Here is a 13,436-nt window from a genome sequence, read left to right as displayed (position 1 = left end):
CTCTCTTGTTGTTCACATTGTTTATAGATATGTTCTGCTGCCGTGCGTCATTCGCTGCACTCCAATGGTGTGAGATGGTTTTACTTTAAGACCAATGAAATTAGTCTGCACAATGTTGTCTATATATAGAGAGGTGCATTTGAAATAAATCAGTTTCATTTCTTGCCTTCTAACTTGGAGGCCTTCTGTTCCCATCCTGCTCAACGGCGACACATATCAAACTTGTGCTGCCCTGAAAGTCCCAAGAGCATCCTGCATACTGGCTTCATAAACCTGGGGTGGCAAGTTTTGTTTCACAGGGAAAACGGCTGGTGCTTTTTTTGTTCAAGGGCCTGTGGCCCTGAGTTGGAGGCCGCTTCCTGAAATTCTAAATGGCAAAGGATGTGTCCCAAACCCAACCTGCAACCACCTCAAACTTGTGCTGTTCTTACAGTCCCAAACTCATCCTGCAAACTGGCATCAGGAACCTGGGGTGGCGAGTTTTGTTTCACAGGGAGAAGGTCTGGTGTTTGTGTTCAGGGACCTGTGGCCCTGAGTGGGTGGTTGCCTCCATAAATTCTAAATGGCGAAGGATGTGTCCCAGACCCAACCTGCCACCACCCAAAACTTGTGCTGCCCTGACAGTCCAAGCACACCCTGCAAACTGACACCAGAAACCTGGGTTGGCGAGTTTTGTTTCACAGGTAAAATGGTCGGCGTTTGTGTTCAGGGACCAGTGGCCCTGAGTGGGCGGCCGCCTCCAAAAACTCAGAACTGCGAAGGATGTGTCCCAGACCCGAACTGCCACCACCTGGAACTTGTGCTGCTGTGACAGTCTGAGGCGCACCCTGCAAACTGACATCAGGAACCTGGGGTGGTGAGTTTTCTTTCACAGGGAAAAGAGACGGTGTTTGTGTTCAGGGACCTGTGGCCCTGAGTGGGTAGCCACCTCCTGAAATTCTAAATGGCGAAGGATGTGTCCCAGACCCAACCTGCCACCATCTCGAACTTGTGCTGCCCTGACAGTCCCAAGCGCACCCTGCAAATTGACATCAGGAACCTGGGGTGGCGAGCTGTGTTTCACAGGGAAAAGTTACAGCGCTCCTGGTTAGGGGCCTGTGGCCCTGCTTGGTCGGCTGCCTCCAAAGAATTCGTATGGCACAGGATGTGTCTCAGACCCAACCTGCCACCACCTCGAACTTCTGTTGCCCTGACAGTCTGAAGCGCATCCTGCAAATTGACATCAGGAACCATGAGTGGTGAGCTTTTTTTCACAGGGAAAAGGGCCAGCACTTATTATCAGGGACCTGTGGCCCTGACTGGTTGGCTTCCTCTAAAAAATCCAAATGGCGCAGGATGTGTCCTAGACTCAAGGTGCCATTTGTTTGACGCAGCACAGCAGAGTTCAGTGTAATTACCACAGAGCATCAAGGAACTTTGTAAAGAACAGTTTGAAAATACTCATATTCATATGTGAATCAATGCAGCACAGTAAGGAGGAGCAGACACATAGCTTAGCGCCCTGTTGGCTACAGGGACCGTGTGGCTTTGGAAAGAGTGCAACAGGGAAAGGAATGCAGGAGCTCACTCTGCACATACAGTGCCTGGAAATATAGAGCTCTTGATAAGCTGTTTTTATAAGATGACTAAGCAGGAAAGATGTGGCCCTGGAGCACCTGCCCTGCCTAGACATGCACAGCCTGTGCTGTTCCTTTGTTGCATAGCCTCGGTTCTTGTTCCCAAAAGCCTTGCTCAGGCTGTGTCCCAGTAGCTCAGGAGGATGCACCTCCATGGCTGGGGGGACCAGGGCTGCCTCCTCCCCAGAGCCTCAGAGGCAGAGAGAATGGACTCATCTTCTGGAAGAAGTAACCTTTAGCTCCTGCAGCACCAAGAGCCTGTGGCTCACAAGGTCCTCTTTCATTTTTTGGGTGTTCCTGGCTTTGAGGACGTTCCAAGACTGGGCTTGAAGGTCCCAAAGGCTGTTCCAGCCACCTAAATAAAAGCACATTTATTACCTGTGTATCTGAACTCTCTGAATGGGTAAAAAAAAAGTTAGTTTATCAGGCTCTCTTTTCTACACCAAACTCTTCCAAAGGCAGTGATGCCTCTGAAACGGCATATTGTTTACTTCAGCTCAAAATGTGATCTGTGTTTTTCTAAAGATTCAGCATGTTTTTCAACTCAGCAGCCAATCTGCCCATTGTAGACTATGGCTGTGGGTGGTGGGGAAGACACACAGCCACCTTTGTGCTTCAAAACACTTCCGTTGCAGGTACAGCCATTCAATAGACAAATTGTTTGGCTAACAAACAATTTAGGCTCATTAAAGTCTGCTGGTAATTTCCCCTGAATTTTAAAGAAAGGTGTTTTGTGTTTCCATAGTAACTCCAGTTCCTTTCCTGAGCTGTCTGATGCACTGCTGGTATTACACAACCTATTGTATTAGGAGGCAGTGAAGAGCAGTGTTGAAAATTTTACTGAATTTAAGGATTATGAAATTACAGCCACCAAGTGGGGGCTGGGGAAGGAGAGAGCAAACAGAGTAGCTTTGGGCCACAAGCAGTTTTGCTACTGGGGAGTTTAGACAGAGAACCATGGAATTGTAGAATGGTTTTGGTTGGAAGGGACCTTTAAGATCCTCCTAGTTCCAACCCCACTGCCATGGGAAGGGACAACTTCCACCAGACCAGGTTGCTCAGAGCTCCATCCAACCTGGCCTTGAACACTGCCAGGGATGAGGCATCCACAGCTGCTCCGAACAACCTGTGCCAGTCTCTCAACACCTTCACAGTAAAGAATTTCTTCCTAATATCTCATCTAAACCTACTCTCAGTCTGAAGCCATTCCCCTTGTCCTGTCACTGCTCCTGCAAAGAGTCCCTCTCCACTCATCCTGTAGGCTCCCTTCTGCTACAGGAATGGCTGCAAGAAAGATAGAAGGTATGGGAAGGAGGAGAAGGAATAAACAGGCTGAGTCACACAGCCTGCTGTTCCTCTGTGGAGCTGTCAGAGGAGCTGAGATGGGCCCGAGCTGTTTCCCAGGCTGGGCTCAAGCCTTTATTCAGCAGTGCCAGGGACAGGCTGGGTCCAGCCCTGGCAGTACCAGCTGGGTTTGGGGTCCCTACACAAGGAGGGAGACTTGTAGATGGCTTCATCTGCCAGCTCTTGGGGGCCACAGCTGGAAATGCTGCTTCTCACCAAGACTGGCTGCCCTCTGCAAGACGGTGATCACAGCTCTTGGGTGGAAATAATTAATCACATGACAAATGAAGAACATTGCTGGATTTTAGTGATGTCTTCTCAGAGAAACAGCTGTCTGTCAAGCATGAAGATTTATAAAACTGTGTGTCCAGATGTGTAAAAACTGAATTATCTGCTGCTCACACACTGCATTTAGAGCGGTACTAATAATAATTTCTTGGAATAAACTGATTCTAATAGGGCCAAGATTGAGGAACCACAGGCTAGTCAGCCCCACCTCTCTTTAAAAAAGGACATGTTGATACTAAAGTGTGTCCAGAGAAGGGTAACAAGGCTCCTGAAAGGCTTCGGAAATGTGTCTTACGAGGAGCGGCTGAGGGAGCTGGGTTTGTTTAGCCTGGAGAAGAGGAGGCTCAGGGGAGACCTCATCACTCTCTACATCTGAAAGGAGGCTGCAGTGAGATGGGGGCTGGTCTCTTCTGCCGTGCCTGCAGTGAGAGGACTCAAAGAAATGGCCTTAAGCTGAGTCAGGGGATATTCAGGTTACAGACTAGAACAAATTCTTTCACTGTCAGCGTGGTCAGGCATTGGAATATGTTGCCCAGGGAGGTGGTGGAGTCACAATCCCTAGAGATGTTCAAGAGGTTTCTGGACCTGGCGCTGGGTGATATGGTTTAGTGGTTAACAGGGCTGGATTGGTGGTTGGAATCGATGACCCTGGAAGTCTCTTCCATCCCTGACGATTCCACGATTCCAGGAACATTTTTGTGCCGGCCCGCACCCGGAACCATGGTGCGCCGCCGCCGTTCCCGCGGGGACGCCGCCACGACCGGACGGCGCCTCACGTGAGGCGGAAGTGATGGCCGCAGGTGCCCGGCGGCGGCGCGGCGGCGACAAGCGGCGGTAAAGCGGCCACAGAGCGGCGGGGCCCGACATGGCGGCCCGCGGGGCGCGCCTCTGCTCGCTGCTGCTGCTGCTGGCCGCACTGGCGGGGCTGGGCGCCGAGGCCAAGGTGAGCGGGGCGGGGGGGACGGGTCACGGTGGCGCTCCCGGTACCGGGCCCTCCCTCCGTCCGCCGCCCCCGCCGGGCGCTCGGTTCCCGCGGGTGGTTCCGCCTTCTCGGCCCCACTGCTGCCCCGGGCGGCTGTAGGGGAAGGCCGGAGCCGGTGGTTTCGTGCGGGCGCTGCCCTGCCCCGCTCGGCGAAGGAGCAGGGCCGCCGGCGCGGTCTCGGCAACAGCCCCGGTTCCTGCGCTCCCCGTGAGCTCGTAGCTGTTGATGTCGCTTTGCCGCGGTGCTCCTGGACACCGTCACACAAAACTGCGAGTGGAGATGGAGCTGCCGTTCCCGGGCTGGGTGGGGCTGAGCGCCGGGCCCGCCGCTGCTCCGGTCGCTGCCCGGCCTCAGCGCGCTGAGTGCGGGCGCTCCGCTCCTGGCGCTCCCTGTTGCATTAATGTGTGGGACTGCTACCGCAGTTCTCTGGCGCGGGCAGAGAGCACTGTGTCTTCTACAGTCAGAGCACCGCGTTTGAATTTTCTCCAAACACGTCTGGATTTTCTCCTTTTTGATGGTGATCAGGGGTTTGACTCCTCTGCGGCAGAGCAGAAGCGCTGTGGGGTAGGGTGTGGTACGTGGAGGGGATCTATGCTGCTCTCCTGAGACCCCCCTGCACTGCCGCACCCAGCTCTGGCTCCCAGCACAGCAAGGACACGGAGCTGCTGGAGCCAGTGCAGAAGAGGCCATGGAAGGGATCACAGGGCTGGAGCACCTCTCCTGTGAGGAAAGGCTGAGGGAATTGGGATTGTTTAGTCTGGAGAAGAGGTGACCTAATTGCAGTACCTGAAATAGTCCCAGTACCTGGAATCTCTAAGAGAGATGGAGAAGAACTGATTACATGGGCATGTAGTGTCAGGACAAAGTTTTACACTGAAAGAGGGTAGGGTTAGGTTGGGTATCAGGAAGAAAGTCTTCTCTGTGAGGGTGATGAGGCACTGGCACAGGCTGCCCAGAGAAGCTGTGGATGCCCTGACCCTGGCAGTGTTCCAGGCTGGCTTGGACAGGGCTTTGAGCAGCCTGGTCTAGTGGAAGCTGTCGCTTCCTGTGGCAATGGAGTTGGAACTGGATGATCCTTTCCAACCCAAAGCTTTCTATGATTCTGTGCTAGTGCAGTCAGGGTTTTCCAATTGACCTGTGCTCAGTGTTCATTACCAATACTTATTCACACATTCTTTTGCAATGCCACTAGAAATTGCCTTGAACTTTAGATAAGCCATGTTTATCCTTTGTCTCTTATTATTTGCTAAAATAAGCTTAGTATTCTTTCATTCCTTTTAAGCTCATCACTTTATCTGACAAGCAACTGTCCTCATAAACTGAATAATTGATTAATCAACATCAGCAATTTCTGCATGTGTGGTTTTTCTTGGAAAAAGGAATGAGCTTAAACTCCTTTTTTTCCCTCAAGAATGTGTTTTTATCTCAAACAGTAGTGTTACTTGACAAATTGCTCTACTCAATAATTCTGAAGGGTTGTTCTTAAACTTGTAGCAAGTCTTGAGTAAGAGATACTTAAACTTGTAGCAAGTCTTGAGTTCAGAGATACTTGCAAGTGATTTGTGTTAAATATTTCAAGTCTTATGTGAAGAATGCCTTCTGTACCCTGATAATATAAATTACATAAGATAATTTGTTCTAAGCATGTTGTTTGCTTCACTTTCAGAACTCTGAGGATGTTCGGTGTAAATGCATCTGCCCTCCTTACAAGGACCACTCAGGCCACATTTACAACAAAAATGTTTCACAGAAAGACTGGTGAGTGTGTGTGGCACATACAAAATTATCATAAGTCTTACTGGTTAAAGCCTTGTTCTGTAGTGATTACCTATGAATCTCATGTGGTGCTGCCAGGACAAAGCAGAGCATTTCCATAACTTACTGGAGCTTTTCTTTCAGAAGTATTTCAGAAATCAGCTCTAGCAAGGGACAAGGCTTAAACCCTGTAGGTTTTGCCCTGTCTTCTGTTTTGGTCTGCTTGCTTGCATGTTTAGTTGTTTGTTTAGACTTGGAAGAAGGGAAGAAAGTGATGTGTTTTGAATCCAGTGACTTGGAATGGTGTAAAGGCAAGGGGACACAAACCTGGAACTGGGGCTTGGGAGTATTTTCTTTGCTTGCTCTACTCTTGAATACCATCCCATCATTTAGGAACTGTTGTTTCTGGAGTTTTGTGAGGTTCCAATAGATTTTGCCCTTTCTAGTAACTTGGAGAAGAAAAAATAATGATATTAATATTTCTTATCTTCTCAGTAAGAGACTTTACTACTGTACTCGACCAACATACAAGATTTCTGCAGTACTTGGGCAGTGTATTGATAAAAGCTTTCAGTCTTAGGAGCAGCATTTCCACAGATTGTACCTGGCATGTATTTTTGATTTTTGTAGCTTGAATGCTGCATTCTTCCACAGAAGAAAATGTAGCTCTGCTTTCACGTAAATGAGACAAATAAACCCTCCACTCCCCTCCAGAGGCTGTGAGGTGGCACTCAGCAGTTGCAGCTATAAAGAAGAAGAACAAAGAAGACAGAAGAGATGAGCTGGTGCCTGGCTGAGTGTTTGCAGCACTGTAATTTAGCCCAGTAAAGTGTTGAGTCCCAGGCTGCTGCTGTCACTTCAGGCCTTGTATTTCACTACCTGCTGCTGACTGTGCCAGCACTGAGGTAACCAGGAGAAAGGTGAAACCAGAAAGGATTCTGGTTCTGTCAGTGCTCTGCAGGGATCCTGAGGGTCTGACCTCTGAATAACAACCTGAGTCAGCAGAAAGATCAACATTATGTAAGTTGTTGGAAGCAGTTGTCTCATGGCAGCTGGATTTTGATGCTGTGCTATAGAGTGTGCATAATATTGTCAACCACACTTTTCCACAGAGAACTGACTTATATTTGGTAATCTTTTAAGTCAAATGCTTTTGCTGAAAGCTGAATGCTTTTTATTCACTGTCTTGCTGCTTAGAGAAACAACCCATCTGACTTCCCTTTTTTCCCCCCAATGTCTGTACCTTGTGATGACAAGAAAAAAGAAATTCAGTAATGTCAAAGAGAGGCTAATCTCCCTTCAGACAGTGAAAAGATGGAATAAGGCTCTTCTGAGTGAATAAAGAAGGGGAATTAGTAGCTGAAATTTACTTTTATCCATGATGTCAGTGTCAAATGATGCATTTGTGCTGGATTCATATCCTTGGACTTGTTCTGCTATCAGCTTTAATACTTCCTCTGAAAAACGAAGACATTGTATTGAGTTAGAAAGATCTTAAAATTTGTTCAGCAGCTTGTCAGTAGCTGAATTTCTCCTTTAAGTGACATAACTGTGGCGGAGTGATTTATTTGTACCTGCAGTTTAGAACAACTGAACTTAAGCAAGCTGAGCTTCTCAGCTCCTGCAGCAGAGTGGAACAGCTCAGCTAAAGCCAGCTCAAAACTGACTGGGCAGTTTCTATGTTTCCTCAGTGATTGTCTCCATGTAGTGGAGCCTATGCCTGTCCCTGGACCTGATGTAGAAGCTTATTGTTTACGTTGTGAGTGCAAATATGAGGAGAGAAGCTCAGTCACAATTAAGGTAAGCAGTGTAATTCTGTTGCGATATATCAAAGACTTCAACTGTTTAGTAAATATGTCTATTGTCTTTTAGAAATGCTATTTTTAAGGGAAGACTGTTCTAAGGCAGCCTAAAAGGTACCTTTTTTGTAGTAGTTATTCAATCTTGAGCAGTAACAATAGCATTAAAGTTTAGCTGAAGAAGTGAACCTGAGACTCTTTATTGAAGATCTCCACTTTTGAGATCAGACTTTACACCTTGCTAAAATTGCGTGTTCTAAGAAATTTTGTCAAACTTTGGGCTTTGTTTTCCTTATTATTTCAGAGGGCCTCTCATTACACAGCTGCCTTACTTTCTTACTATAAATTTTCTTTATCCATGTTTGTTCTAACCGATGTTGTTTGTGCTCTTCACATTCTTCTCATTGGAGCCGCTGAGGCCTGGACTGCTGTGAATAGACTGCAGAATGTCTTTTAGTTTTTGACAACACAGAGTACTTTATTTTGGGATTTTAGAAGTTTGGTGCTTTGTTTTGCTTGGTGACTGAATTCAGGTCTGTGCTAGACAATGGGAGATCAGTGGGGGATGGCCCAGATTTGTCACTTGTTTAATGGCCAGGCTGGACAGTTGTCTTGGTGGAAGTGAGAGTTACGACACTGAATTGTTTAAAGAGCCATAGCCTAAGATTCTTTTCAAGGTCTCACTGTTTCAAGCTGCCCTAAACTCTTTTAATACCATGTTGTAGTTTGTTAATTTTCCTTTGTTTCTGGGTTTTAAATCACCTGGTGACAATACCAAAGATCAAACTTTGCCTGTACTCATCTTTAGGTCCTTGCTGCCTCTTGTGAGACTAGGGAGCAAATGTCACAATCTTGGCATAAACTGTGCTTGCATTATATAGGTGACAATCATCATATACCTGTCCATTTTGGGCCTACTTCTTCTGTACATGGTGTACCTTACCCTGGTGGAACCCATCCTGAAGAGGCGTCTCCTTGGACATTCACAGCTCATACAAAGTGATGAAGACATAGGGGTGAGTTCACCAGAGTCTTTATGCACTTGGTTAGCATGAAGATTGGGATGGTTGGTTGATAATTATTTGGGGTGAGCAGCTTTTTTGCTGGGCATGTAAATGCTTTCCCTGCTTGGAGAGGAAAAGAAAGGTGTGTGATGACTTCTGTGAAGCCACTCTTTAATTTTTCACTGGGCTGGAAAGCAGTGAGAACCTCTTCAGTTATGTCAGCTCTAGGCACAGAGAAGAAACAGTGTAGGAGTGGAGGTAAGAATATAGAGGAGTATAGGTTTTTAAGATTTAATGATCCAGTCTTGCCAGTGATCATATTTATGGGAACGGCTTACTGCTTGGATTGCTCTCTACAAAAAGAAACATCTTCTCTTGTTCAAGTTTGAGTTTCTTGATGCTAAAACTTCAAGAAGAAATTACTATTATGAAGCAGAATAGTAATGGATGCTGAAATAATTTCTTAGTATTACAGCCAGAACTCAAAATGTGACAGTATATTCCAACAGGTCAGAAGAGCTTTTTTTGGGAGCAGTCCAGCAGTGACACGGCTTCCTGTCATTACTGGCCTTTCCAGTCTCTAGCACTGGGTAACAATCACATATTTTTGTTGTGAAATCAGGGTACATAAAGCATATGTAGCTGATAAAAGCTGTTATCTAGGAATATGCTGAAGTTTGAGTACTTGATTATCCCCTTAGCAAACAGAAACACTTTTTAAGTAACGATGGCTCATGATTGTCCCACTGTTTCTGAACTTCCCTACATGCAGACATGTTTCAACTGTCTTTGTATTGACAATGTGAGATTTTCCCAGCATCCTCTAGGAGGATTTTGAGTTGAGTGTTTGTTGGTTTGTTGTTTTTTTTTTTTTTGAAAGGAAGTATTTGAATGACTCTTCCCCTCTGTGTGCATTCTTATAGCAAACTGGGCAGCTCCTGCTTGAATTAAGTGAGCTTGTGCTGTATGCTATATCTCAGACAAATTTATAGCTTAGATAAATTATCTTAATGCCTCCAAATGTGAGTTAGTCTTTTGATTGCATGTGGAGTTCGGGTTAACTGCAAATAAATTTACCTCAAGGTCTGGATCCATCTTAACCAATGTTATGTTTTGCTGTAGCTGTTCTGTGAACATAACATAATTTATTGTCCCTTATGAATTATCCCCATTCTTGCCTTCCCTCTTGCAAGTTCTTGAGAAATTCTTGTCACACTTCAAAAATACCATGTCCGTGGATTTTGTAGCTGAATTCCAAGGCAGTGTATTCACTCTTTCTTGTTGCCCATTGATGACAGTGGCAACTGATGAATGTAAGCCACTTCCTTAGTCCTCTTTCCTCTTAAATTCTTTTTCCCCTTATTGTCTACATAGAAATTGACAGTATCTAGACTTGGAGCTGAGAATCTTGTTTGTCAGAAAGGCCAGTACCATCTAGCCTGTCCTGTGTTCTCTCACCATGTGTTTTACAGTAGCAAACCATGTGTTGCTATTGTGATTTTTTTTCCCCTGTGAATGAAATGACCTGTCTCCTGTTAAATGCTGATTCTAGGTATATCCAATTGTATAACTTTTTATGATGAGATGATAGCTCTTTTGATAGGGATTGTCTGTTGTTCTCTATGGGAATATTTTTTTAATGCTCATTGTGGCTTTGGGACTTACTTAATCATTTCAATAGGTATCATTAATGATAATCTATGTACAGCTTACAGTTGTCATTGAGCTGCTCTGCACAGTCGTATCACAAATAAAGTATCCATTAATGTAAATATCTTCAAAAGTGTTCTGGGAAAAAAAAAAAGTGAAATGTAGGGATACCAAAAGACAGTTTTTTAATATAGGACATAATTATGTTATTTTTCATTATGCATTGTATATATGATACTTTCTGATGTAGCTTTAGCAGCATAACTTTGTCCAAACAGTTTAATAGCCAAATAAGAAGTTCATTTCCAACTCTTACTGTTTATAACTTGGCTATATTTGCTAGCAGAAAATAAAGTCTTGCAGGTACTGTTAGAAAACAGAGAGAGTAAACATTAAACAAGCATTCGGTTCTTGCTGAGCTCTGTCACTTAAACAGCTGTATTGACACTATGCTTTCAGACAGCTCAGCACAATAGGCTTAGTTTGGTAAACATCAGAGTGTGTTGGTTTGATATAGAAGCTGTGTGTGAACATCCTGAACTGCCTGGCAGGAAATGGCCAGGAGCTGTCAGGGAGCTGAGCCTAATTCCGTTGTGAAGTGCATTCACCACAGTCATGGGAGTGCCTGGGTCTGCTCTGGGCTGCAAATGGATGCAAGACTGCTGTGATCCTGCAGCTTACCTGGGCAGCAGGTAATTGACAGTACAATGAAGTGTGGTCTATTTGGGAAATCTGTGCAAGTTCCTGTCAATGAGAAATTGAAGTACAGTTCCAACATTTCAAAAACTTGGTCATTGTTACTGACCAGCTTGTTGGAACATCTCATTTACCTTAAAGGAAGACAAAACCAAACCACCCCCCCACTTCCTGTGAAAATGTAACAACACAGCAGGATTGGAGCTGGACCTCATGAGGAGTAACGGTGGCTTTTTACCCTTGCAGGACCACCAGCCCTTCGCCAATGCGCACGACGTGCTGGCCCGTTCGCGGAGCCGCGCCAACGTGCTGAACAAGGTGGAGTATGCCCAGCAGCGCTGGAAGCTCCAGGTGCAGGAGCAGCGCAAGTCTGTCTTTGACCGGCACGTTGTGCTGAGCTAAGAAGGGCTCTGGGAAGGAGCTCCAGGGATGTGGACTAGTGGAAAGAGCTGACAGAAGTCTTCCTGATCCTGCCAATTCAGAAGAGCTTTCTTGAATGATTTGTTATTGATTTAAAAAAATGAATTAAAGAAGTATTTGAACTTTGAAGGGATGTACTGGAGTGGAAGGAGTTTAAACAGATTAGTTAACCAAAAGCTTAAATCTTTATGTTTTCAAATGGCTTTTACTAACAAAACTGAAAAGAAAACAAACTGTAAGATACCTTGGGTTGCCACTGTGGTACATTATTTACAGTTGTGACTTTATGGTGGTTTTTAACTATATATTTCTCTCTACTATTTATGTGGTTAAAAAGTACCTGGGAACACAGTAATAACTTACAACTCACTAATCACTTTATGTAAAGACCTTTTGTAAATATACTTGGATTTTCTGCTGATTGATGTTAGGTACTGAAAATCAAAGTCTTGCAGTGTAGTTTTGGTCTCAGAGAATGAAACCCTGCTGGCTGTGTTCATTTGGTTTCTTGCACTCATACTTTCAAGATGCTTGTATGGCAAGTGATGTCTGCCTACTTAAGGCAAAACATAAGTGGACACTGACTCCTGGAGCTGCATATTTCAAGTACTGTGATGTAGATGAATTCAAATGCAGTGCACATTCAAGACCGTGTTGAGATTTTGTTCTATTTTGCTTTAACAGCTTAATATATTGTAGGTTTATGATAGCTCTTATAAAATCTTTCCCTTTCTTTTCATGGGTAAAGTCTCAGGAGTTAGTATATGATGAAATATTTATTATAAAAATCTTCCTGCATTTGTCTGGATTGATGGTGTAAGGCACATACTTTCTCTAGCACGTGTCATCTTGGGAGTTAGGTGTATTTTTTTATCTGTGACTGTACTCATCTCTCTTCAGAGGTTGTACAGTTGCTGGATGACTAACTTTCATATATCCCCTTTGGAATGTAACAATTAAAGATAAAACTGATTTTTGGAAAATGCATCTGCGTTATCAGTTTGTCATCATTTTTCTCCCTCATTATGCTGCATGTAAATTCCATCTATAAAAATACTCCTCTAAACATGCTTCAGAGTAGAACTATGTACTTGTTCAGTGATTGGGTAAAGAAAGGCTCATCAAATTGTTAATTGAAAGAAGTTTTTAATCCCTGACTCAGATGTCGCTATGCATATGTAGTTGAATTATTGTGTGACAGTTTTCAGTTCAGTGTGGAAGGAGAATGGAAGAATACTCTGTTTCTGGGGGCAGTTTTGGCTTGCTTAATCCATGCCTGGGGGACAGCCAGGAACAGAGCTTTGTTTTCATGTCAGTCCTGTAGACTTCCAAAACTCAGTTAACCTGGAGTGATTTAAAGCAGGTGGTGAATTGGTGGATTCACAGGATTTGTGCTTTAAATTAAAAAAAAAAATTGCACAAGGATTGACAAGTCAAGAAAAATAAATTCAGGCTTGGGTTCAGTTTTTGTGTTGAACATTTCCCTGATGAGCAGGAAGTTGTTCAGTTGGTGCTGTTCAGTTACTGGTTATGACACTTAGAGTCTACTAAAGAAAAAGAATGCAACTTGTTTGTGGAATACATGCCTTGATTGTTGAATATCCCGGTCCTGGGGGTTGTTCTTCTTCTTGGCTGCCTTTCTTGTGAGGCCTGAAGCTGATGTAGGAGCGGGGATTTTGTATACAGCACTGTAGCTCACACAGGGGCAGCAGAAGGCGAAGCTTTCTTTCTTTCATGGGTGACAGTCACAAGAAGCAGTAAAAGTGTTTCTGATCTTACAGTTTTAAGCTAAACTGGTTTGGGTTTGGACTTTTGTGCATGGTTATGCTTTGATTGATAGATGGGCCAAACCATGAGATAGCCCTAAGTGTCAATCCTGTAA

At 44.7% G+C, this 13,436-nt stretch overlaps 1 protein-coding gene across 1 annotated transcript; it reads left to right on the top strand.

The window, feature by feature from the left end:
- Positions 1-4,033: 4,033 nt before the first annotated feature.
- On the top strand, positions 4,034-12,539 carry TMEM9B (TMEM9 domain family member B). Its single transcript, XM_053979548.1, has 5 exons — positions 4,034-4,191; positions 5,897-5,988; positions 7,677-7,785; positions 8,666-8,800; positions 11,381-12,539. Exons 1-5 carry the CDS (start codon positions 4,114-4,116, stop codon positions 11,534-11,536), a joined length of 570 nt encoding a protein of 189 aa, XP_053835523.1. The 5' UTR covers positions 4,034-4,113; the 3' UTR covers positions 11,537-12,539.
- The last annotated feature ends 897 nt before the right edge of the window (positions 12,540-13,436 follow it).

The sequence above is a fragment of the Vidua macroura genome, chromosome 6 (assembly GCF_024509145.1).
Source record: "Vidua macroura isolate BioBank_ID:100142 chromosome 6, ASM2450914v1, whole genome shotgun sequence".
Taxonomy (NCBI): domain Eukaryota; kingdom Metazoa; phylum Chordata; class Aves; order Passeriformes; family Viduidae; genus Vidua; species Vidua macroura.
The sequence above is the reverse complement of the archived record's forward strand: the minus strand, read 5'-3'. Positions and strand labels throughout refer to the sequence as shown.

What these genes read in the sequence shown, in the direction of transcription:
- TMEM9B (XM_053979548.1), top strand. Translation starts at nt 4,114, where the DNA reads ATGGCGGCCCGCGGGGCGCGCCTCTGCTCGCTGCTGCTGCTGCTGGCC. An exon ending in AATGTTTCACAGAAAGACTG is followed by an intron (nt 5,989 to 7,676) that starts GTGAGTGTGTGT and finishes ATGTTTCCTCAG; the next exon opens with TGATTGTCTCCATGTAGTGG. An exon ending in GAAGCTCAGTCACAATTAAG is followed by an intron (nt 7,786 to 8,665) that starts GTAAGCAGTGTA and finishes TGCATTATATAG; the next exon opens with GTGACAATCATCATATACCT.